The sequence below is a fragment of the Rattus rattus genome, chromosome 8 (assembly GCF_011064425.1).
Source record: "Rattus rattus isolate New Zealand chromosome 8, Rrattus_CSIRO_v1, whole genome shotgun sequence".
In the NCBI taxonomy this organism is placed as follows: Eukaryota; Metazoa; Chordata; class Mammalia; order Rodentia; family Muridae; genus Rattus; species Rattus rattus.
The window spans coordinates 67,150,396-67,174,395 of record NC_046161.1 but is presented as its reverse complement, the minus strand read 5'-3'; the positions used below and the strand labels follow the sequence as shown (position 1 = coordinate 67,174,395).

Genomic DNA, 24,000 nt, shown 5'->3' with positions numbered 1-24,000 from the left:
AGTTGCCACCCGTTTGTAACTCTGTATTGAGAAATCAACAGATTCTCCAAGGAAACCTTTGTAGTAGTTAGGGCTGGAAAGATAGCTCGGCAATTGAATTCATTGCTTTTGAAGATGACCTGAGTTCAGTTCGCTGCATTCAACTATCTGGAACTCCAGCTCAAGGGGAGCCTTCTTCTGGACTCTCTGGGGATGTGCACTCACACAGACCCATCCGCACAAATATACTCACAATGAAAAATAAATTAAATATAAAAAAGTTTAATTAATCACAATATTACAAGTTGTTATTATCCCAATATCCCCAAAACTATAGAACCATTCATTTCCTTATCTACTCAATCCCGAAGACTCAACAGGAAGTTAGCCTTTAGCTGTGGGTGGGGGTGCGGGGGGGGGACTAGAGAGGTTTTAAAACATCAAGAAGATTTTAAAAGTATTCTGTAGTAACTTCACAGCATGGGAACTATCTTCAAGTTAAGTCCTGAAAGGCTCCAACATCAGAGTACAATGCACTCTGCCCCCGCCCCCATAACAGTCTCCATGGGGATTGGGCAGGTGGTAAGCACTTAAAATTTGTAAAACTCAGTGTCAGCAAATTCTTATTATCAGCATTTTTTGGATGCTCATTTTCTGCTAGGCTCTAAGGGATAGGGCACTATGACTCCGTCTTTAGCAGCTGTCATACTGCTCCTCGATGCCTGGGTTGTCCTGACCGAAAGGCCTGTCAGTGGAACAGCCAACCCAAGGTACTGTTCAGAACCAGCTATTCTGAACAGTCTGTGAATACCCCGAGGAAATGACACACTGACCACAGCTGTTTGCTCCAGCTACAAAGGTGCAGCCCCAGCTATGACCACTTCAAACAGCTCATGTAAGATTTTTGCTATCACAAGCACTAGTGAACTCTAGATGATCCAGCAAATACTTCTACCTAGGCTAGAGAGAAAACAAGTCCCCTGGAGGCTGGCCCAATAGAGGGACTGCTGTGACTGGTACACAGGGAACAATGCTGTGATTGGTGTCAACACAAACCCTCATTTGCATAAGGTTTGCTGTAACTGGCACAGACCCCCTCTTCGGATGCACCAGCAGGGCATTTGGCACTCTCAGTGAGATAGCAGCCTCTCTGGTGTTCCAGCATCGGCTCAACAGAAGGCCTCTCTCAGATGGTCTTCTCTTGCAAACTGGAGTGGTAGCAGAGACAGTGAACAGTAAAAGTGGCTGTCGATGGTGGCTACTGCAGAGGCAGGGCTGTGGAGCGCGACCAGTGGGCTAGGCAGTAGGGATGGGAGAGTCCAGAGTCACAAAAAAGCCCTGACCAGTGGCAGAGTCAGCCTCATCTGTAAAAGAGGGAGAGCGGCAGACTGGCCACAGAAAAGAAATCCTGACTTCTAGGCCTACATGAGAGCTCTAACGCTAGCAGAACTAAGTGTTCTGGGGGGAAGAAAGACAACGAAGGAATGATTAATAAGAAAGAAAGAGGAAGAAGCAGGGAAGGAAGGCTGAGGGAGGAAGAAGAAGAAACAAGAGAAGCAGGAAGGAAAGACAGGAAGGAAGAAAAAAGTGGAGGAAGAAATTAGGAGGAGGAAGTAGAAAAGGCCCAACAAGCCTGGGGTCAGAGAGAAGGGCAAAGTCGACCACAGGCCTTTCTTTGCATTCTTTCCTATGTGTATTAGATTTTTAGACATCTCTCACCATGCGGACCACCCTGGCCCTGAATCCACGGCCTCCTCAGGGCTTGAATTCCAAACCTTCATATGACATCTAGCAAGCAGTCACATTTTGGTTATGAAAGACTCTTACAATCCACCACAGAGTAAGTTCGAAAGCATCATTTTACAGACAGATAGGTAACAAAGATAAGAATGTAACATATATAAGGTAACATATGTAAGAATGAGGAGAATGGGTACAGACCTATTGTCACAACACTGACGACTAAAACTCAAGGTGCTATCAGGAAATTCAAAACTTTCCTCAGATATGTACATGGACACACACACAGCCAACACAAAATTCCTCACTATCCAATGGAATTTATGTCTGACATTATTAGATATAAAATAGTATGGTGGCTATACTATAAAACAAACAAACAAAAAAGCCCAAACTCTACAGCTCTAACCATTGGATACCAAAACATTTTGAAAAGCAAAAACTCAGGGTGGTGGGGGCACAGGCGATGGTGTTGGCCAGTGAGGGGAGTACATCTAAGGGTGTCAGTTCCCTCTCCAGAGCTCACTAGGTGGAAGCAGAGAACTGAGCCCTGCAAGTTGTCTCCTGACCTCCACACACCCACTGTGTCTCATACAAACAAAAATTTTTAATCCTTTTTTTTTTTAAAGCAGAAAATCCAGCCACCGAAACAACATAAATTATCTGATATTCAGACAACAACATTCAACTTCCCATTCCTGTCCAAGTCACAGATATTTGGCTTTTATAAGAAAACAGGGGGAAAGGTATATGTTTAACATAGTTCCATGCTCTAATTTATTTTAAACATTGCTTTAAATAAAATACGGCAATACAGATACAATCACTTTTGACACAGCCAGCACATTCTAACGGACCATTACTATTCAAAGTTTGTTGTTGTTTTTTTTTTTTTTTTTCTGAAATCCAAGGAAAGCATAGCATTATCTCGGCCTGAATTCTGCTGGTCCTCACCCATTCTGAGAAGCCATAGGAGAAAAAGGCTCTCTCCTGCTGATTTATGAGATGTTTATTTCAGCCATCACTCCAGCAATTCTATGCAAGACAGAAGAGGCAAAAGGTCCAGGGTGTAGTTGCTGGGATCAGCCATCTGAAAGCTCTCATTCTCCCAAAGAAAGAAAGTTATGACCTTTGACATTCTGCTAAGGTGTCAAAGCAACTGCTCATAAATGCGTGTCAATAACGAAGCAGAAATCAATCATTTCATTTAATCCCTTCCATTATTATGGAGTGGGGCACAATGCATCTTCAGAGCCAAGCACTGCTCAGTCTTTTCCTGAGACCAACGCTGTTCTGTTAAGTTTGTTTTATTACATTTAAAGAAAAGCATAATTCCACCATCACAGATAGAAAAGTGTCTAGCCATGTAAAAAGTAGTTTCAAGGCAGGGCTAAGGCATTGCTCTGTTGGTAAAATCTTGCCATGCCACTATATGGACCAGAGTTCAAATTCGTGGAACTATTAAGGAAGCCAGCTTGGTCATTTGTACCTGCAATTCCAGTCCCCTTGGGGGTGAACAAGAGCATCTCTGTAGTTTGCTGGCTACATTGTTTTCTCTCTTAAACACAACTGGGGGGGGAAGTCTGTGCAACTTTTTAATAAACTTTTCACTGTGTCTTTTTAAATATAACAGTGCAACTGTAACAATATGCCTCTCTTGACTCAAATCTCTTATAAAAAAAAAAAAACTTCACAAACAGAAAACTGGCTTTATAAACAGACACTTTCACACTGAAATCTTTGGGGTATATGCTTTTTTTCAAAATTGTATTATTTTAAGTATATGTTGCCGACCTGTGAGTCTGCCCACAGAAGCCAGAAGTGGGTGTGGGATTCTCTGGAACTGGAGTTACAGACAGGGTGTGAGATGTTTTGAAGGAGCAGCCAGTATTCTTAACCACTGACTGAGCCATCTCTCCAACAACAGTCTTTGTAGCAATAGTCTGTTGCATACAGACCAGTGCCCTACCACAGCTACAAGCCTCTGATGCAGAGTGAAACAGAGTAACTGAATGGCTCAAAAGTTACAGAATCCAAAACAGGAGTTGAGAGGTTCTTTCCTTGGGCTCATGGTAGTGGCTTCACAGACTCCATCAGCATTCATTTTAAACAGTGTGGCTCCCCCAGGCAGACCAGGGACTGCATTCAGGCAACATAAAATAGAATGGCAGTTTAGCGATGTACATGACATTAACTACATTTCTGATAATCATTATGACAACTGTTGGAAGGGTCAAGAAACATCAAAAGCAAGGGCAATACTGCAGTGACTGCCCAGCCCACCACTCCCTTTATGAGCCCATACATGCCCTTGAAGCAGCGATTCTCTAACTGAGTTGTGACCCCTTTGGGCCACATATCAGATATCCACATTACAATTCATACAGTAGCAAAATGACAATTATGAAATAGCAATGAAATAATTTTATGGTTGGGGTCATGACATCATGAAGAACTCTATTAAAGGGCTTAAGCATTAGGAAGGTTGAGAGCCACTGCCATAAACTATTTGTCTAAAAGATTCAAAGATACTATTTTACTACATCTTAGAAGTATGGTTTTGCCATTTACAAGGCAGGGTTGGGGCATTGCTCCGTTGGTAAAATGCATGCCACACCAGCATATGGACCAGAGTTCAAATCCTCGGAAGACACAAAGAAGCCAGCTGCGGCCAGGAGTAACTGTAATTCTAGGACCCTCAGCGTGGACAGACAGGAGCATCTCTGTAGCTTGCACACATCTCATCAGACTCCTACCTACTATTCAATGCAAGTCATGCTAGACACATAACACTAACATTTCCCAAAGCCAAATATGACCCTTTCCCTGTATTCTCTAGCTCAGCTGATGGCAATACCATTTACCACATCACTCAAACCAAAATCACCAGCATCCAGGCTGTGTCGGAGTTAGCTTGCTGATACTGTGCTAAAACACTGACGAAAACCAGCTTGAGGAGGAAAAGGTTTATTTCATCTTACAACTCTTAGATCTCCATCATGGGAAGAAGTCAGGGAAGGAACTCAATATAGGAACCAAAGCAGAGGCCATGGAGGAGTGCTGCTTACTTGCTTGCTCCTCCTGGTTTGCTCAGCCTGCTTTCTTATAAAACCCAGAACCACCTGCCCAGGGGTGACACCGCCTGTATGGACAGAACCCTCTCACATCAATCATTAACCCAGAAATGCCATGCAGACTTGCCTAGAGGCAATCTGAAAGAGGCAATCTGTCAATTAAGGTTTCTTCTACCCAGATGACTCTAAACTTGTGTCAAATTGAGAAAAAATAGCAATCCACCACTGTGCAAGAGTGAGGCAGAGTGCAGAGCCTCAGCGCAACAAAAATGTTGGGCAAGGATGGCAATTCACCTGCAATCCCGGCACAAGGGAGACAGAGACAGGTGAGAGGTTCCCAGTGCCCACTCCCTCTATCACAAGCTCCTGCTTCAGTAAGAGTCCCCGTCTCAAATAGAGAATAATGGTGGAAAACACTCAACAACTTCTTATTGTTGTTTTCCAAGGCACACAAACTAAAGCAGTAATCACTACTGTTTACAGGGAGACTGGACAGACAGAAAAGGAAGGACACGAGGCACTCCCAAACCCACACAAACATGAGTGTCATTTGTGTTTCACCTTTGGTTTTTTGTTTGTTTGTTTGTTTGTTTTAAGATTTATTTATTATATATAAGTACACTGTAGCTGTCTTCAGACACACCAGAAGAGGGCGTCTGGTCCCATTACAGATGGTTGTGAGCCACCACGTAGTTGCTGGAATTTGAACTCAGGACTTCTGGAAGAACAGTCAGGTGCTCTTAACCACTGAGCCAACTCTCCAGCCCCTTTTGTTTTTTGTTTTTTTTTATGAGAACATGCATGTGTGTGTACATGCACACACATGTCACATATGTATGTGTGAGGGCATCACAATATCCTGGGGCTGGTGTTCAGGTGGTTGTGAGCTACCAGACACCAGTGTTGGGAATAAAACTGGGGTCCTCTGAAGGGCAGTGAGTGGCTAACCACTGAGCCATCTCTCCAGCCCTGGCAGGTTTTATCTGAATCTCCCTGTTTTATTCCACTTATTGTAAATAATTATTTAGTTGCTTTATTTAGTATGTGCCTGCAGGCTCAAATGAGTCTCAATTTACAAGTGGAAGAATAGTCAAAAATACCTGACACTAATCCCGTAAGAAGAACAACAATATCAACCAACCAATCAGACCTCCAGGTCCAGGGATGGACCTATGTCTCCAGCCACATATGTAGCAGAGGATGGTCTTGTTGGGCATTAATGGGGGGAGAGGCCCTTGGTCCTGTCAAGGCTCAATGCCCCAGTGTAGGGGAATGTCAGGGTGGGGAGGTGGGAAGGGGTGGGTGGATGGGTGAGAGAGCACCCTCATGGAGGCAGGGGGAGGGGTGATGGGATAGTGGGTTTCTGGAGGGGAAACCGGGAAGTGGGATAACATTTAAAATGTAAATTTAAAAAATCCAATGAGGGGGCTAGAGAGATGGCTCAGCGGTTAAGAGCACCTGACTGCTCTTCCAGAGGTCCTGAGTTCAATTCCCAGCAACCACATGGTGGCTCACAACCATCTGTAATAGGACCAGACGCCCTCTTCTGGTGTGTCTGAAGACAGCTACAGTGTACTTATGTATAATAAATAAATCTTAAAAAAAAAAATCCAATGAAAGGAAAAAAAAGAAGCAAAAAACAAAAAATAAAAAACAACAACAAGGGGTTGGGGATTTAGCTCAGTGGTAGAGCCCTTGCCTAGGAAGCGCAAGCGCAAGGCCCTGGGTTCGGTCCCCAGCTCCGAAAAAAAGACAAAAAAAAAAAAAAAAAAAAACAACAACAACAAAAGAAACCTGACACTAACTGCTGGCCCCAACATATGCTCACACACCACAGATACATACAAAATAGAGGGATATCTTTAATTTTAGTGTCACTTCTGTAATAGTCCCTTTTCTATAGTGTAGATTTGATAACTCTTTGAACATAAAAAAAATTTCTACACAAGGAGACACACAGGCAGGCGAAGCATTTGTACATAAAAATATAAACTAAAAATCCAAAAAAAAATAAAATTAAAAAATAAAGTCATGGGGTTGGGGATTTAGCTCAGTGGTAGAGCACTTGCCTAGCAAGCGCAAGGCCCTGGGTTCGGTCCCCAGCTCCGAAAAAAAGAAAAAGAAAAAAAAAATAAAGTCATATCCTATCACTTGGATAACTTTAAAAACACTGTTGGCCATCACACCAGCTTTAGTCAGAGTAGTTCCTCAACTAAAATTATGTTAAAGACATTACTAACTAACTAGGCAGTGAGGTGACGCCATGGGTAAAAACACCTGCTGGTAACCTGAGTGCTAGCTCGGACCCACATGGTGGCAGGAGAGACCGGACTCCTACAAGAGGTACTCTGATTTCCACATGTGCACACATGCTTGAAAGCGCATCCACGAGCGCGCGTGCACACACACACACACACATAATTTTTTAAAAGTTCATTCTACTTATTCAGAAAACAGTAGCTGGCAAAATATCTTAAGAAAAGCTGTGCCCCTGGGTTTTAGGGGTTTTTTTTCCCCTTTCTTTTTTAATGACACCGCTAACATGAAAGCATTTTTTTGTATTCTAAATCCACTTTGAGGTCAATATTTTAATCTCAATAACTTTAAACCCAATCAAAGAGACTCACTCTAATTCAGACTGAAAGCTAGGAGAAACTAAACCCCATCATTATTAAGAGATCCTGAGGACAGCGGTATAATCTGTTTCCACACAAATACATTAGCAAAGCTCAAGAGAAAGTCTTAACTATATTTTTAAAACACAGAATCAAAAATAAGGTAAAATGTTAAACCAATACACACCAGAATTTACCACCAATATTTATAAAATTGTATACCACATGTGCAAACTCTCAAAGCATCTTAGCCTATGGGATTGAGCAGTCCCAGACAGATTAACAATACACTGTCCAAGTCTGTAGAACTTTAAGTCCCTAGAGTCTTAAAACTAGGGCCCGGAGGGATGGCTCGATGGCTAAGTGCACTTGCTGCAGAGGACCTAGCCAGCTCACAACTGCCTACAACCACAGTTCTGGATGCTCTAACACCCTCATCTGGCCTTAAAGGGCCCTGCACACACATGGTGCACACACACACATGCAGGCAAACACTCAGACACATAAAATAAAAATAAATCATAAACAAATAGTCCTAGTCTAGCTGGGGATGCCTCTCAGTTGATAAGGTGCATCCTTACCATGGGGAAGGCCCTGGGTTTAATCCCTGGTCCCATAAAAATAAACATAGATAAATAAAATACAAGTATCTAAATTATCTGTATTTGACTTTAATTCTCCCATGGACAAAGTCCAAAATGGTGTATTAGATACTACCCAAGTTACTTTAATTTTCTTCTCGGGAGCGAAAGAGTCTATTGCACAAATATGAGGACCCAAGTTCAGATCTCCCACAGTCATATAAAAGGCAGGCACTGTAACCCAGAATCAAGGGGACAGAGACAGGATGTTCTCCGGGGCTCATGGCCAGCCATACTCTTGCGTTAGTGAACTTGGGGTTCAATGAGTCTCTACATCCCAGGAAAACAGCTGGGAAGAAGCTGAAGAACACACCAGATGTTGACCTCCATACACACATGCACCCACAGGCATACATATGAACACGTACAGATAGCAAACAACACACAGGCCATCTTTCTGAAGACGAAGGCTGAAATCTACTGGGTTCCTTTCCTGCCACTAATAAGTAGTCTAAAGCAAATATTTTAAAAAACAACCACTTGACATTTTGTCTGCAAACCTCCTTGTCTGCTGGTAACCACCAGTTGAGCTCAGTGCCTTCCCCTTTACTTGAGCCTGGTACCCTCAAGATGCTAGAAAGGCATCTGCCTCAAACAACAATGTTGGGTACTGCTGACTTATGTGAAGAGACTTGTGTTCACCAAGGCCAGCTACCACACAGCCAATGTGCTGTGGCCTGTCAATGCCATACATGTGCAGAATGTCCCAGGAGACTCTCTCGGGTAGGCGTTTTCCTCCATTCTCAGAAGTTTCAACGGTCCTCAAACAAGGCTGTATGGCTTTTTGGTTGTGGCTGCTGGGAGGGATGAAGAGGCCAGGGACGCTGCAACACGTCATGGAAGGCACCAGATCGTACCACAGTGAGGCGTTATCTGGCTCAAAGTGCCAACTGTGACAAAGCTTAGGACCTTTGAGAAATGGTACCCGCCACCAGAAAAACCTTTTTTCAACAAATTACTCACGAAATAAAGCACCACTGCAGCTTCATAAAGTAAGCTTTCACAGACATTCTCTTTACCACAGCGCCTTGCACTAACCAGAGGATGCCATGTGAAACCAGGGTCCTGGGCAGTGCCCCAATCCCTACAGTCTACTGCTTCATCTACCCGATTCACCTAACTGCTGCCGACATTGACGATGCAAACACCTACAAACGTTCAGGAAGGGCAAGCCTCCCAGAAACCCACCAAACAAACAAACAAAAAGAAACGTTTTAAATCCACGCCTAGTCATCTGCATAGTCTGTAAGAATTTGGGTTTTTAAGGTTCATCAAAAGCAGACTCTAGGAATCCAAGGTTTCTTACGGAATGTAAAAATAAGGAAAGAAATTTGTAAGATTAAGAGTCAGAGATGTTGGCCAGGGGGCCGGCCCCCACCGCCACCACGCATGCCCAGCCCACTAGCACCTCACTGCACCGCAGCACTGCACCACCACATCGAGCACCAAGCACGGCCGCCCGCACTCCACCGAAAGCACCGCACTGCACCACAGCACCCATTCCACCGAAAGCACCGCAGCACCCACTCCACCGCAGCACCGCACTGCACCGCAGCACCCACTCCACCGCAGCACCCACTCCACCGCAGCACCGCACTGCACCACAGCACCCATTCCACCGCAGCACCGCAGCACCCACTCCACCGCAGCACCGCACTGCACCGCAGCACCCACTCCACCGCAGCACCCACTCCACCGCAGCACCGCAGCACCCACTCCACCGCAGCACCCATTCCACCGCGCAGCACCCACTCCACCGCAGCACCGCACTGCACCGCAGCACCCACTCCACCGCAGAGCACCCATTCCACCGCAGCACCGAAAGCACCCACTCCACCGCAGCACCCATTCCACCGCAGCACCGCAGCACCCACTCCACCGCAGCACCCATTCCACCGCAGCACCGCAGCACCCACTCCACCGCAGCACCGCACTGCACCGCAGCACCACACTGCACCGCAGCACCCACTCCACCGCAGCACCCACTCCACCGCAGCACCGCAACACCCACTCCACCGCAGCACCAAACCACAGCAGCAGCACCTCAGGATACCGCAGCTCCGCAGCTCCGGAGAAACTGTGGAGCACTGTACCTGTTTGACACTATGTCCCCCTTCAAGCTGAGCGCGCTACCAGGCTAAGCATATGTATCTGCCTCCTTATGAATTTAAGCATACTTTATAATGAAGGGGCCAGACAATTTAAACTCAAAAAGTTGTAAAATAGACTTACTTGAGATATTTTTAATACTATTTTTAAACGAAGTCATCAAAGTCGTTTTTAGGAAATTTAAGCATCAGGGCTGGAGAGATGGTTCAACAGTTAAGAGCACTCCTTACTCTCATAGAGGACCAGAGTTCAGTTTCCAACTCCCATACCAAGATGCTCACAGCTGTCCCAAACACCCTCCGGTTTCAGGGATCCAGCAGCGTCTGGGGATACCATGCATGTATGTGGCACACATATGCAGGCAGGCACTCACAAATAGACAGAAAATAAAAATATACCTTTGTTTTTTTGTTTTTTGTTTTTTTTTAAGAGAGACCACGACTCGACGTGACTGATTATTCTGCAAGCAAGTCCCCATCAGTTTACTAGCTAAAAGCAATGATTCTGGCTGAGCACCCCTGGCTATAAGATAAAGATCACGTCTGCAAACTGTAGTTTAAAATACGGCCAGCACGGAACGTCAAATGGATTTGACTCGCTGGCTGAAATACACATTAAACCTAAAGCCTTGCTTAAAAGATTAGTGTTCTGTTAGTCTCTTAAATTGCTATGCGCTTCCTTAATAGGCCCAGCTTTAAATAAGGGAGCATAGATCCCCAGGGGTTGTACAAACAACCCCTGACTGTGAAGACTGCTCTTCAGAATCTCAGGGACAGTTGACCAAAAGGGTATAGACCCGGACCCTTTCAAGGTTTCACTTAAAAATGGGCAGAAATTAAAAAAAACACATTAATGTGGTGTGTGTGTCTGTTTATCTGTCTGTGAGAGAGAGAGAGAGAGAGAGAGAGAGTGTGTGTGTGTTGTCTGTGATCTGTGTGTGTGTGTTTGTGTGTGTATGTATGTGTGTTTTCTGTGTGTGTGTTGTCTCTGTGTGTGTTGTCAGTGTGTGTGTTGTCTATGTATGTGTGTGTATGTATATGTGTGTATTGTCTGTGTGTGTGTGTTGTCTGTGTGTGTGTGTGTGTTGTCTGTGGTCTGTGTGTGTGTTTGTGTGTCTGTATGTATGTGTGTTATCTGTGTGTGTGTTGTCTGTGTGTGTGTTGTCAGTGTGTGTGTTGTCTATGTATGTGTGTGTATGTGTATGTGTGTATTGTCTGTGTATGTGTGTGTATGTGTATGTTGTCTGTGTGTGTGTGTTGTCTGTGTGTATGTGTTGTCTGTGGTCTGTGTGTGTTTGTGTGTTATCTGTGTGTGTGTTATATGTGTGTGTGTGGTCAGTGTGTGTGTTGTCTATGTATGTATGTGTATGTGTATGTGTGTATTGTCTGTGTATGTGTGTATGTGTATGTTGTCTGTGTGTGTGTTGTCTGTGTGTGTGTGTGTGTGTGTGTGTGTGTGTGTGTGTGTGTGTGTCTTCAGGAAAGGAGAACTCTACCCCCTTGTTGGAGCCTGCTTTGCTTTCAAAAAAAAAAATCTACCAACTTTGAAAAGAAGGAGATAGTGTTACAAGTGGCATAAAATGAGAAGAGAATCACACACAAAGGAGGAAAAACTGGTTCTCTGACCCAGAGATTATCAGGGCCCTGATCCGCAGACCTTAAGCAGAAAGCTCCTGAGAGCCAAGCCTCCCTGGAGAAGCCTGCAGAAGGAGCCTGCCGCTCTTACTGAGCTCACTTCATGAATCCCGGCCATCTGGCAGAACTTAAACAGGTTCGTCCAAACCCCCCTCTGTCTTCCTAGGCTGTCAGGAGGCAGCACTAAGCTTTGTTGGACAGTTTGTCATATTGGTCTCTCTAAATTCCTATTCTATTCTCTTTTTTTTCCCACATCCATCGGCTTGGAGTTCCATGTTAGTGCTGCTGTCTGGGAACAGGTGGTTGTAAGTCTTTGTGTCTCACAGAAAGGAGTCTGCCCTCGAAGTCGAAACCTCGCTGTAACAAGGACACTGCAGGAAAACTTGGCCAGTTTTGGGTCCCGGATCTCTGATAAAATCCAACTATCTGAGCGATATTTTTATATTCTTATTCTCTTTTCCTCCGCCACGCCATTCCCTTTCTCAAACATTATTTTAAATGCTTTCAATGTCCTTTACATTTCAAAATAAAGTTTGGGTAATAATTTACAAAGGACTCTTTAAGGCGGAAACCTAAAGCCACAAAACAAAAATGCAAAGAGCTTCATCTCACACTGAAGCAGCAGCACTTCCCTCTGGGAACGCGGCCTACCAAAGACAGTGAAAGACTAGGCACTAAAAAGTTATAGAAATGTTCACCTAGACACCCTCCACCGAGGCTGAAATTAATCTCAAATTAAAAAAAAAAAAAAAAAAAAAAAAAAAACACAGTATAAAGGTAAGGGAATTCTATGTTCATTTTTTAAGCCTTTGCCCTAGTTAAAAAGAAAAATCATGAAAACCCTAAACGGATTTGCGCCGTGTCCCCGCCAGCCAGAGGATCCCATTCCCACCTTTTATGGAAAGGAAACAAACAGACAGCTTCCTGTTCAATCCTCACTGATGGCCAGACTTTTACACATCACAGAGCACGCCCGCCTCCTCCTTTACTCCCCTTATCTTAATTTAAACTTGTTGAAATATGAGACTGTTTTAGCACAGTAACGCTTTCCTCTGAGATTTATCTTATGCCAGCATTAAGGACACAAGGAACATCAATACAGCTCTCTGGTTACTCGGTATTCCTAAAATATTTTAATCGCAGTGTTTATATAAGGAAGACTTAGCACTCAAGTACGTGAAATTCTGCTGTACTAAAACTTAACATATTTACATTCATAGGCCCTACTTTAAAGTTCTGATTACTATTCTATGCAAGTAGGAAGGGGTCTCCCCACACCACTCCCCCCTTTTCTAATTACATGAAAATATAAAAAGGGGGTCGACGAGATGGCTATCGATACAAAGGATTACTTTAAAAAAATAGCTATATATTATGTTAACCCTATGTTTTCCTTTTTAAAAAGGGATGCCTTAGCAAAACTAAGCTAGACACATTCTTTTGTGCTTGGGTGAACAACCGGAAAGCCAAGCCTCCAGGCCTTAGGGAAGAGCCTTGTGCCGATGTGCCGGGAGATAAGGTCCCATAGTGACACTTAAGGAAGGGCCAGCTCCCTTTGGAATTTCTGCATTCCTCAAGAACAATTCATGGCAATAAGCAACTTTGCAGAAGAGCCACATGAAAGCTGGGGCCAATGAATGAGGGTCATCTGCTCTTTATCACAGGGTAAACCTCACCCTGGCCAGGGTCTAACCTTTTAACCCTGCCGATTCCTAATTTACACATGAATAATGGAATTCTGGCCCAGAGTGCAACTTTCTGATTCTAGCCTGCTAAATTCAGAAACTAAGACTCAGCCTGTGTGTTAAAACAAAAAAACAAAAACAAACTACAAAACAACAACAAAAAAAGTTAAGAGTGTCACAGATTAAAGTTTTAGATTCCAGAAGGCTACTACCACTAAACCAAAGGATGTATTGGCTCATAAAACCCCTAAGAAAACAAAAAGAACACTGTGCCCTGGTGTTATCACTAAGTGGAAGAATAACACATAACACATACAGACACACACACACACCCACACACACACACACACACGCACACGCACGCACACCCACACGCACACACATACACACACCAACAGAACACCCACTTAATGCTTCCCTGGTCTTCCTGCTCACTTTGGATAACATCTGCACAGGAAGAGTGATTAGAGCCCCTGTCACAAGACACTCCTTCTTAAACATCAAAACTATGAATCCAGGATCACTGGGAGCCTTCTTATTTTTAAAGAGAAATCTAAATTTAAATCTGCTGTGCACTTCTCGATTTAAATCCGTAACAGTCCCAACCAAAGCAAGAGATGTTCTAAACACTTAACCCTCCGGGATTTGTTTGTTTGTGAGGCCCTGTGAGATGGATCAGACAGGGTCTTGATATGCAGTCCAAACTGGCCTAGACCTAACTCACCACCCTCCTCAGCCTTCCACATGACGGGATCACAGGTATGGACCACACCTGTCTTTTCAGTGCAAAGTCCTTATATTTATAATAAGAAGATGAGGTCATCTACTTCCCCACCATACTTTGCAAAGTGATTAATGTCTACGTATTATTAATAAAAATGTTAAAGATACAAAAATGTGAAGATAAAATGGCAAAAGCCTTTTGTGTGATTGGTTGGAGTTTTTTATTTCAGATTTGCTTTGGGGAGTGGGGCCTGAACCCAGACACCCATGCATGCCAAACACATGTCCTACACTGTGCCACAAACCCAGCCCTTGGTCCTAATGTTTGCTTCCTTTCCGATTTTATGTAAGGAGTCAGAAAGCTGGGTGAGCTATTGGACTCTGTCTGTCTCAGGAGGTCCTGGAAACAAGGGTGGTCCTGATAAACGTTTGTCTTTTAAGTCCTCTGTCCACTCGCCTCCACCACCCTCTTCCCTACAAAAGCAACCCAAGCTACATACAGTGCCTTGGCGTGGCAAAATCAAAATGAAAAAATTCTTGGCATGACAAAATTGAAAAGGCAAATGATCACAGGAATCTGGGAAGATGGAAACACAAGAATCCCTCAGTGATTGTACATTAGACAGGACTCAGACGAACAGAGTGTAAGGTTAAAATGCACATTCTCCTCAAAGTGGATCTATAAGGTAAAACCAGTTTTCAATGAAGAAGGATTACTGCCCAGTGACCATAGCCAAAGGAAATCAGCAGGTGGGGTGGGATGTTGGGGATGGAGTTTATTAGAAATCTTTTCACTATTATGTTCTTTGGTAGGGGTCCGGGTGGGGTGGGTGGGGGTGGGGCTAGGTTTGGAAGCATCTCTAATCTGCCACAAATATTTCAACACAAATATTTCTCTGCTTGCAGTTCTTTTCCACGACTCATCCCCACTGCGCAAATTACACCAAGGACTTCTCTAAGCACAGCGGAAACATTCCAGTGAGCTGTAGCTAAAGTCACCTGGGAATCTCTGATGCTACCTTCCAAGCTTCTGTTGTGTAGACCTTGGACAGACCACTCCCTGAAGCCTCTGTGGTTATCTCAAGAACGTGCTCTTCCTGTCGAACACGTTATGAACGGGTCAGTGTGTGTACAGTGCAGAACCTGACCTTTCTGGGTTAACAACATGGCTGGACTGGAACGCTCTTGCCACCAGCCCAGCTTGTTGAATATTGCTTGGTCACCTGAAGAGGTGGTGACCTTCAGGAGTTCCCTTCCCTGTCCTAGGCCCACCCTGACACCCTGAAGCCGTTGCCAAGTCAACCACCATCCAGAGGATCACTTACGCTGACTGTTTGCTCAGTAAGAAATGAGCAGATGTGGGGGCTGGAGAGATGGCTCAGCAGTAGGAGCATTGGCTTCTCTTCCAGAGGACCTAGGTTCAATTCCCAGCACCCACATGACAGCTTACAGCTGTCTCTAACCCCAGTTTTAGGGGATCTGACACCCTTATACCAATGTACATTCAGGCAAAATACCAATGCACAAAAATAAATAAATAAATAAATAAATAAATAAATAAATGCAAAATTTAAAAGTTACAAAAACAACAAAACAAAACAAAACAAAAGAGCAGATCTGACCTAATTCCATTAGGCCTAAGACAGAAACAGCTGCAATATCTTTTCCTCCCAACTGGAAAAGACTAGAACTACTTCAAAGGCCGGAGAGTTACTAACCAATGCCCTCTCTTGCAATCACAAAGCAACATGGGTGATCTGAGGGCAGTCTGAGATGGAAGGTTGGGCTGTAAGAAAGATTTAGCACTCGAGAGCCAGCCACACAGCAGACAGATTTATTTGTGGTTGTTTCCACTCGGTGATTTCTAAAAGATTAAAAATTTTACAACAGCTTTGTTCACACCGGCCAAACTTCTCCATGTTATTCTTACAGTGAGCAACATTAGAAGGTGGCTAGGCCTACCTGGTTAGGTTTCCCTTTACGCTGTGTTCAAAGTCTAATTTGAGTTTGCTTCCCAACCAGTCAAGTTTTCATGCATAGATTTCTCTGCATACCTCCCTTAGGGCCAGCTAATATCATCTCTGGTGAAATTCTTAATGTGTGCATGATTTTAGTGCTATTCGTAAGTCAGCTTAAAAAAGAAAATTCTAACAATGAAAACCGTTAACCACCAAGAAGAATTTCAACACTTACTTGACAATGTCAGATGAGCTTTCTGACTAAGAATGGCCCCATATTTGTTCACGGCCAAGCACTGATAAAATCCTTCATCCGATTGCTCTCCCCGCCTGCCTTCCACCTCACTGATGTATAAAGAGCCATTAGATAGAACCTGGATCCGTTTACTTTCAGACAATTTTGCTCCATTTTTCAACCAGGTGACCTTAATGGGACCTTCTCCATGGGCCTGGCAATCTAAGAAGACTGGGTCTTTCCTTGTGACCGTTGTGTCCTGTGGTTCTTTCATGAAGAACAGTTCGCTAAAGCTCCACACTCCTGCAAAGGAAAAACAGGGAGAAAAGAGGTATATCCAGAATTACAGGTATAAAATAATTTAGCACACAACTGTAAAAACACCTATTCGTGGTAGAAGGCAGTTTCTCCAGCCATAATGGTCACCTTCCAAGGACCTTAATAACCACAAACCCTTCCAACAACTCAAAACATGGGAAGATTCTAATACCTTTTATGCAGCCTAAAAGTTTGGTTCTCAGGTTTCTCGCCAGAGACCCAAAATCATCAGAACCTACTAGCACAGGTCGTTTTGCTACTTTTACAAGCTTGTCAAAAAGATCTTGAACAGGGTTAGGTCATAAAAGTCTAATTTTACAAGAAATCATTAGCAAAACTCCCAACTCTGTGAACAAGCGAGTTTATTTCCTTGTCTCTTGAAGTGTTTTTGGGAAAACGCCGGCACCTACTCCTTTGGGAAATACGTTTATCTTTAGTGACAAATTACAAGTTTGCATTTTTTTTTTCCTATCTGCCCTTTTACAGCAGGGATGCTGTCTCCTCTCCTTAAAAAGAAATCCATTTACTTCATTTCTGCCAAGCCAGCTAGGTATTTAAAGGGCACACAATAGACTTTGAAAAGTTGGTAACTCGCCGCTTGTACTCAGTGGGTGATCGGATTAGGAAACCTTTATTTCAATGTTTTAGTGCTACCAACTGTTGGGGAAAAAAATGCGTGACTAATTGGTCCTTACTGTCTAAGAGGGATAGGAGATTGCTTAATCAACCAATACACATTTTTATCAGAGCAGAGGAAATGCTTTATCCAAGCATACACAAGCCCTAAAGTCCCCCAGAATAAAGCATTCGTCGCCTCCTGCCGTCAGATCAAAAGCATGTTGAACTGAGCCAATAAAAAATTAGGGGTCTTGGTGAGAGATTTGTTTTAACACTTCTTCTGGTCAGTTCGAGGCCCTGATTACATATACCTAGCAATGATTCATTTGTTTCTGATCAAGACTGATCCTGAAAACCTCAGAGTCTGGGTCTCCAGACTTCCCCTAAGGTCTGCCCTGGGCGGCTACCCCAACAGCCCCATGCAGCACGCACTACTCCGGAAGACGCCCATTGTGTTTCTGAGCCGCATCCCACTTTGATCCTTTCTCTTACTAACTGAAACTAACTCCTCCAGGAAAAAAAAAAAAGATAAGAAAGAAAAAAAATGAAAGAAAAGAGGAGGAAGAGAAACCACTGATTGTAACTTACAAATGAATAACTCAAGCCCCTTTCGTCAAAGACCCTCCTTTCCCTAATATTCACTTTTCATTTTTCTGTCCTTGAAGAAACTGCAGAAAGGGAAATAAATAAATTCATGCAAGTTTGTGCAAGGTTAATCTGGAGGTTTCAGGGACCTCTAGCCGGAACCCCAAAGACCTACATGCAGAAAGTAAGTTCTATCTAGACACCTTTCTCCCTGGCTCTCATGGGACACAAATGGGCCATACAACTTTCAAGCTCCTTCTCTTTGCAATTTCATCCTCCCATCTTCTTGCCCAGTTTGGAGCTGCGGAAACGCGGAGCGCCCAGCTCGGCCCCCGTGAGACCTGGAGGAACCCCACTGCAATCCCTGGAAACGGCGCGCAACCGCGGCGCCCCCCTGCGTGGCGAGGCTGCCACTCAGGAAACAATATAAATAAAACCACGTGCGGCCGCGGCCGGGGAGGCAGCGCGGAGCCCCCAGCTGGCTGCAGCTCGGACAATGGCATGAGCAGGGCGAGTGGACAGCGGCTCCAGGGAGACTCGGCCTCGGTCGAGGAGCGCTGGGAGAGCGCATCCCGAGAGAATCCTGGCCGGTCGCACCACCCGGGGCATCCCAGCCCGTCCCCCTCCCCGCGCACGGTCGCGCACACTCGCATGGGGAGCGCGCCCACCTGGAACCGAGCCGAGCGGCGGCAGTAGCAGCAACAGCAGCAGGGGCAGCATCCCCGGGCGCACGGGAGGCGCCATTCAGCGGGGCTGCGCGGGCATGCTCCCGGGCTGTTCGCCCGCACCCGCTGCTCCCGCTGCTCTCCTGGACCCGCAGCTCCTGCTGCAACCCGCTGCTCCGGCGTGGCGAGGCGACGCGCCGCTTGCAGGCGCACGGAGCCCCGCGAGTGCGCCAGGCCGCGGGGACCACGCGCGCCGCGTCCAGCCGGGGGCGGAGGGAGGCTGTAGAGGGCGGCGCAGTGGACAGCCTGGCCGGCCGGGGACTACTTTCTACATCTGGCCCCTGGGCCCCGCACGGCGAGGTCGGCGCTGCTGGCGGAGGGACACGCTGAGATCGCCTGGACGACCCCGGGGACAGGGGGAGGGCCCCGCCGGACAATGCACCTGGGGGTCAAGCCCCCGCCCCTCGGCCTGCGCGCCACGGCCGGCCACCGGGCCACAAAGGCCAATCCTCCTGGCCGCGGCCAGCCCCCCGGGGCCCTTCTCCCTCCTACGGGCCAGTTGAGGATTCTGCACGGAGGAGGGGGTTGGGGTGGAGAGATGGTGTTGAGAGATGTGGAAAGGCCGGAGACTTCTCCCCTGATGGCCCCCTGCCCATCCCCCTGCCTTGTTCACCCGCCCAGGCCCTGTTCAGGGAAGCCCAGTTCCTACTTCTGAGGCTTGTCAGCGCCCCTGGAGGCATCCTATGGCGACAACCCCCACCCCCCAACTACCACCCACATTTGGAGAATGTTCTTATCTTCTCTGGTCTCATCAGATACAGCCGTGGCTTCAAAATCATCTTAGAGAGCCCTAGAATTAGCAGTTACTTTCGGGGAGTGGGGAGACGTTTTAACTCTGCTTCAAGTTAATTAAGTTTTTAATGTGTGGGAACTAAGCGCAGAAAGGGCCCTGTTCTGAGAGCAGAAGCGAGATCAGGGGCTGTGCAGAGCTTGCTATGCAAGGCCAGACTTTGGTGGGTTACCTGCTTAAAAGTTAGGCTGATGAAAGAAGACACCAACGATGGGAATTTGTTCACAGCTCTTGAAATTAATTAAGGATAACCCAGAGGAGTCGAAACGTACATTTAAAGAGGGCGGGCTAACAGGGGGGCTACCGTATGGAGCCTACAGAGCCTTTACACGTGGATTAGCGTTTGCTAATCCCGATCTAAATCTTTGGCACATGACGAGGGCACAGGCTAAAAGCTAACTTTAATTAAAGCCGCTGACGGAAATCTAGCTTTTGTCACTAACTGCCTTTAGCAAGTTCCAGGAATCCTCCGGATTGCGTTGGGGGAGGGGGGAGTGAGAGAGAGGAGCGTGGTTTTGGAAATCCATTAGGACTCTCGCACTACTTACCCTAAAATTTAAGAAAACTCAATCTACTTTGCAATTTCATTTTAACCCCGTGTAAAACAACAGTACCCTTGGCTCTGTTGAGTCCAAACTCGCCTTATAATTTAGATGAGTTCGAACAATTTCTAAACCTCAGAATATAAATTCGTGGAGAAAAAGTAACTGCTGACTTTTCATTTACATTTTTGTTTGGGTTGTCTTGAAGCAGGGTCTCACTTTGTAGACCAGACAAACATGGACCTCACTTGGATGTAGTCTAGGCTGGCCTAGCATAGGCTTGAGTCAGTTTTCTCAGACTGGCTAGATTCTTCTTTATTATATGATGTTTTTTCTTCTCCCTCTGGACTTCCTGTTCTTAGTTCCAGTCGACCCCAAGTATTTCTGTTTCCTGGATAAGATGTGTTACTAAAATGTTTTTATTCAGTTCCAGCCAGGGACCTTTAATGACTTGGGACACGGTGTTGCTTTGAGGAATAGTGTTTGCATGCTAAACCAAGTTGAACGTGTATTTACTGCACCACCGGACAGGAGTAGAGTTCCTCTGACCGTGTATATTATCGACAGTGTTTCAAAAGTTTTCATATGTACTCATTGGCCTCCTGTGATGAACCTGTGAGGTAAATAGAGAAGGCAGGAGGGGGAAAAAAGTTTATTTTATCTCACAGCTAACAGTCCATCACTGAGGGAAGTCAGAGCAGGAACCTGGAGGCAGGAAGCAGAGATCATTGAGGACTACTATTTCCTTGCTGGTCAGAGAGTGTGTGTGTGTGTGTGTGTGTGTGTGTGTGTGTGTGTGTGTGTGTGTGTGTGTGTGTTTAATACAGCATCCAGGACCACCAAGCCCAGGAGTGGCACCACCCACAGTGAGCAGGACTTTAATGCATCAACCCTTAGTAAAGCACAGGCTTGCCCATAGGCAAGTATGAAGGGGACATTTATTCAATTAAGTTTCCCTCTCCCAAATGACGCTGACTTGGGCCAAGTTGACATACTAGCCAGCACCAGATCTTCTCGTAAGTAATATCTCCTATTTAATTTGAGGAAATAGATTTAGCCAAGGTCACCCAGTAATAATTAATAACTTGGAGCCAGGGCTCATGACTTGTGATTCTCCAGTTTTACCTGGTTTTGGTATAGAATCCTTTCTGCCTTTAAACTTCTCTTTCTAAGTGTTTTTTGTTTGTTTGTGTTGTGTGCTAGCGTTAGAACCCGGGGCCCAATATTTGCTAGGCAAGCACTGTACCACTGAGCCACACCTCAACCCCCTTGTCTTTTCTACTTTGTGTCATTTTTAAGATTTATTTTTTATTTTCAAGAATGCATGAGTATCTTTGTGTGGTCTTGTGTTGGAGAGTATAGGTGACCATGGAGACCAGAAAAGGGTGTCAGACGCCCTAGAGCTGGATTTACATGTGGTTGTGAGCCTCTTGGACTGGGTGACACACCGCAAACTCAGTCCTCCGTAAAAGCTGTACGTGTTCTCAACTGTTGAGCTACCTCTTATTTTATTTTATTTTTTTTTACTTTTGGAAACAGGGTCTTATGTAGCAGAGACCAGCCTTGAACTCCTGATCTTCCTGCTTTCACCTTCCAAGGGCTGCGAAACCACCATTCCCTGTTTATTCTGCAATTGGGGATCAAATCCAGGGTCTCTTGCATGCTGGGCAAGTCTCTACCAAGTGACCTCTATCTTTAGTCTCCTTTGTCTACTTAAAAACAAGACAAACAAAAGAGATGGCTCAGTGGTTAAGAGCACTGACTGCTCCTCCAGAGGTCCTGAGTTCGATTCCCAGCAACCACATGGTGGCTCACAACCATCCGTAATGGAATCTGATTCTGTCTCCTGGTGTGTCTGAAGACAGCAACAGGGTACTCACATACATAAAATAAGTAATTAAAAAACAAACAAAAACTGAATAACATAGTCACATCTTACCCATTGCTCTCACATTCTTATGCTCTCACATCATGTACTAAGTCCCACAGCTATTTCAGAGCTTACAATCGGGCTCTTAGAATGATGTAAAGTGTATGCTATGTACACTAGGCCATGCCACAGTGGTAAAGCCTGGTTTGGGGTTTTTGATACACTCAAGTTCAGATTTCAATATTTCATAAACAAGTTAAGGAAGCTCTCAAACCTAACGAATTAATTAGTTAATTGATTAATGTAAAGGAGGATAATGCCAGTGGGCTGTGGGGATATCCCAGCGTGTGTGGGAAACACCCACTACCTAGCTCTGTGAGTAATCGTCACCATTACTGTTTAGTAAGCAGACAGACCTACTAATGACAGACCTTTGTCCTTTCAGGCAGGCTTGATTTTGAAAGTTTATTTCTAAGAGTCAAATCTGGTTGACTTGGGAATGACTCTAGGAAGCTCCTTGAGTAGCGCCTTTGTGGTGCTGGAGGATTTAAGACCATGTGTGGAGCCTCCTAGGGTTTTCCCTTGGAGGATGATCTTACTGAGACAACTACTTAGCCCCATTTTACTTTCATATTCTGAACAACGTCACTGATTTCAGACTGAAAGAGTCGATCATTCACAGATACTGAGAGTAAAGAACTGAAGGGCTCAGGGAAACGGCTCAGTGGGTAAAGTACTTGCTGCACAACCATGGAGACCGGAGCTCAGCTCCTCAGCAGCCACGCGAGACCCAAGCACAGCGGCGAGTCCCAGGCACAGCGGCAAGACCCGGGCACAGCGGTGAGACCCCGGCACAGCGCTGAATATCTGTAACCCAAGCAACAGGGGAAGCAGAAAGGTGGGCCTTGGGCTCACTGGTGAGCCAGTCCAGCCAACTCGATGAGCTCCATGCTCTGCAAGAGACCCTGCCTCTAACAAGGAAGACAAACGGGCTGGACAGGTGACTCAGCAGTTAAGACCACTTACTCCTGGGGTTGGGGATTTAGCTCAGTGGTAGAGTTCTTGCCTAGCAAGCGCAAGGCCCTGGGTTTGGTCCCCAGCTCCGAAAAAAAGAAAAAAAAATCCAAAGACCACTTACTCCTTACAGAAGACCTTATCCAGTTCCCAGTGCTTACAGGGGGGCTTCAAAACCCTCAGTAACTTCAGTTCTGGGAATACAGTGACATTTTCTGTCCTCCCAGGGACACATGTAGTACACCTAGATGCATGGAGAGGTGGGGTGGGAAGAATATGCCCAACATCAACCATATACATACATGCATGCATACATACATACATATATACATACATACATACACAAACACATACACACGATACACATATACACACGAACATTCGTGCACTCCCACATTGAAATCTGGAGTAAGGTTGTGGGATATATTTAAATTTAATTTTGCTTTTGTCCCCGTTTGTTTGTTTTTACAAGAACAAGAAACTAGTTTCCCAAGTTCGTGTAGCCTGACACAACATCCAGAGGACACATCTGCAGTCGTGAGGCTACAGGGCTGTGGCGTGATCTTCAAAGTCACTGATCCCTGAACATCGCAGTCTTTGCAGAAGAGCTCAAGTCAAAGTGTACTACAAGCAGCAAAATAATGGAGTTCTCAAATAGTTCCTAAGCGTCCCTGTAGTTAGAAGAGCAGCTTGGGCCTGAATATTAGAATGTTAGGGCCTCATGTTAGAAATCCCTTCAGGGCAAGCCTAGCAGCTACCATCAAACACCCTGAAATGAATGTTTGTGAGCGGGGGTTGTAACTGTTGTAGTGAGTGATGCAGCTGCTATGAAAAGAGGACGGAAGCTCCCCAAAGAGGAAACAATATGTCAGGTACCACCACACACGCTGTGAGTCCCGGACGGAAGCTCCCCAAAGAGGAAACAGTACGTCAGGTACCACCACACACGCTGTGAGTCCCGGACGGAAGCTCCCCAAAGAGGAAACAGTACGTCAGGTACCACCACACACGCTGTGAGTCCGGGACTGGGAAAGCGGGGGCCTGAGGAGCAAGTGTTTGGAGCAGATAACAATGCTCTGAAAAACAAAGCAAAACAAAACACAACGATCACTTAAACTGCATTTGTTTGTTCATTTATTTAGGTG

At 45.3% G+C, this 24,000-nt stretch overlaps 1 protein-coding gene and 1 pseudogene across 2 annotated transcripts in view; one reads left to right on the top strand and one right to left on the bottom strand.

Moving 5' to 3' along the window:
- The window catches only part of Prtg (protogenin), a 102,024-nt gene extending 83,330 nt beyond the window's left edge, over positions 1-18,694 (bottom strand). Inside the window, exons 1-2 of one of the 2 annotated variants that reach the window (XM_032909808.1) lie at positions 18,583-18,694; positions 16,394-16,696 (exon numbers count right to left, since the gene is read on the bottom strand). In XM_032909808.1, coding sequence (XP_032765699.1) covers positions 16,394-16,696; positions 18,583-18,658 — 379 coding nt within the window. In that variant the 5' untranslated portion in view covers positions 18,659-18,694. The remainder of the gene's footprint in view (positions 1-16,393; positions 16,697-18,582) is intronic. The other variant, XM_032909809.1, reaches the window with a different exon arrangement.
- Positions 18,695-22,591: 3,897 nt separating this feature from the next.
- Positions 22,592-24,000, top strand: part of LOC116908207 — a 38,186-nt pseudogene continuing 36,777 nt past the window's right edge.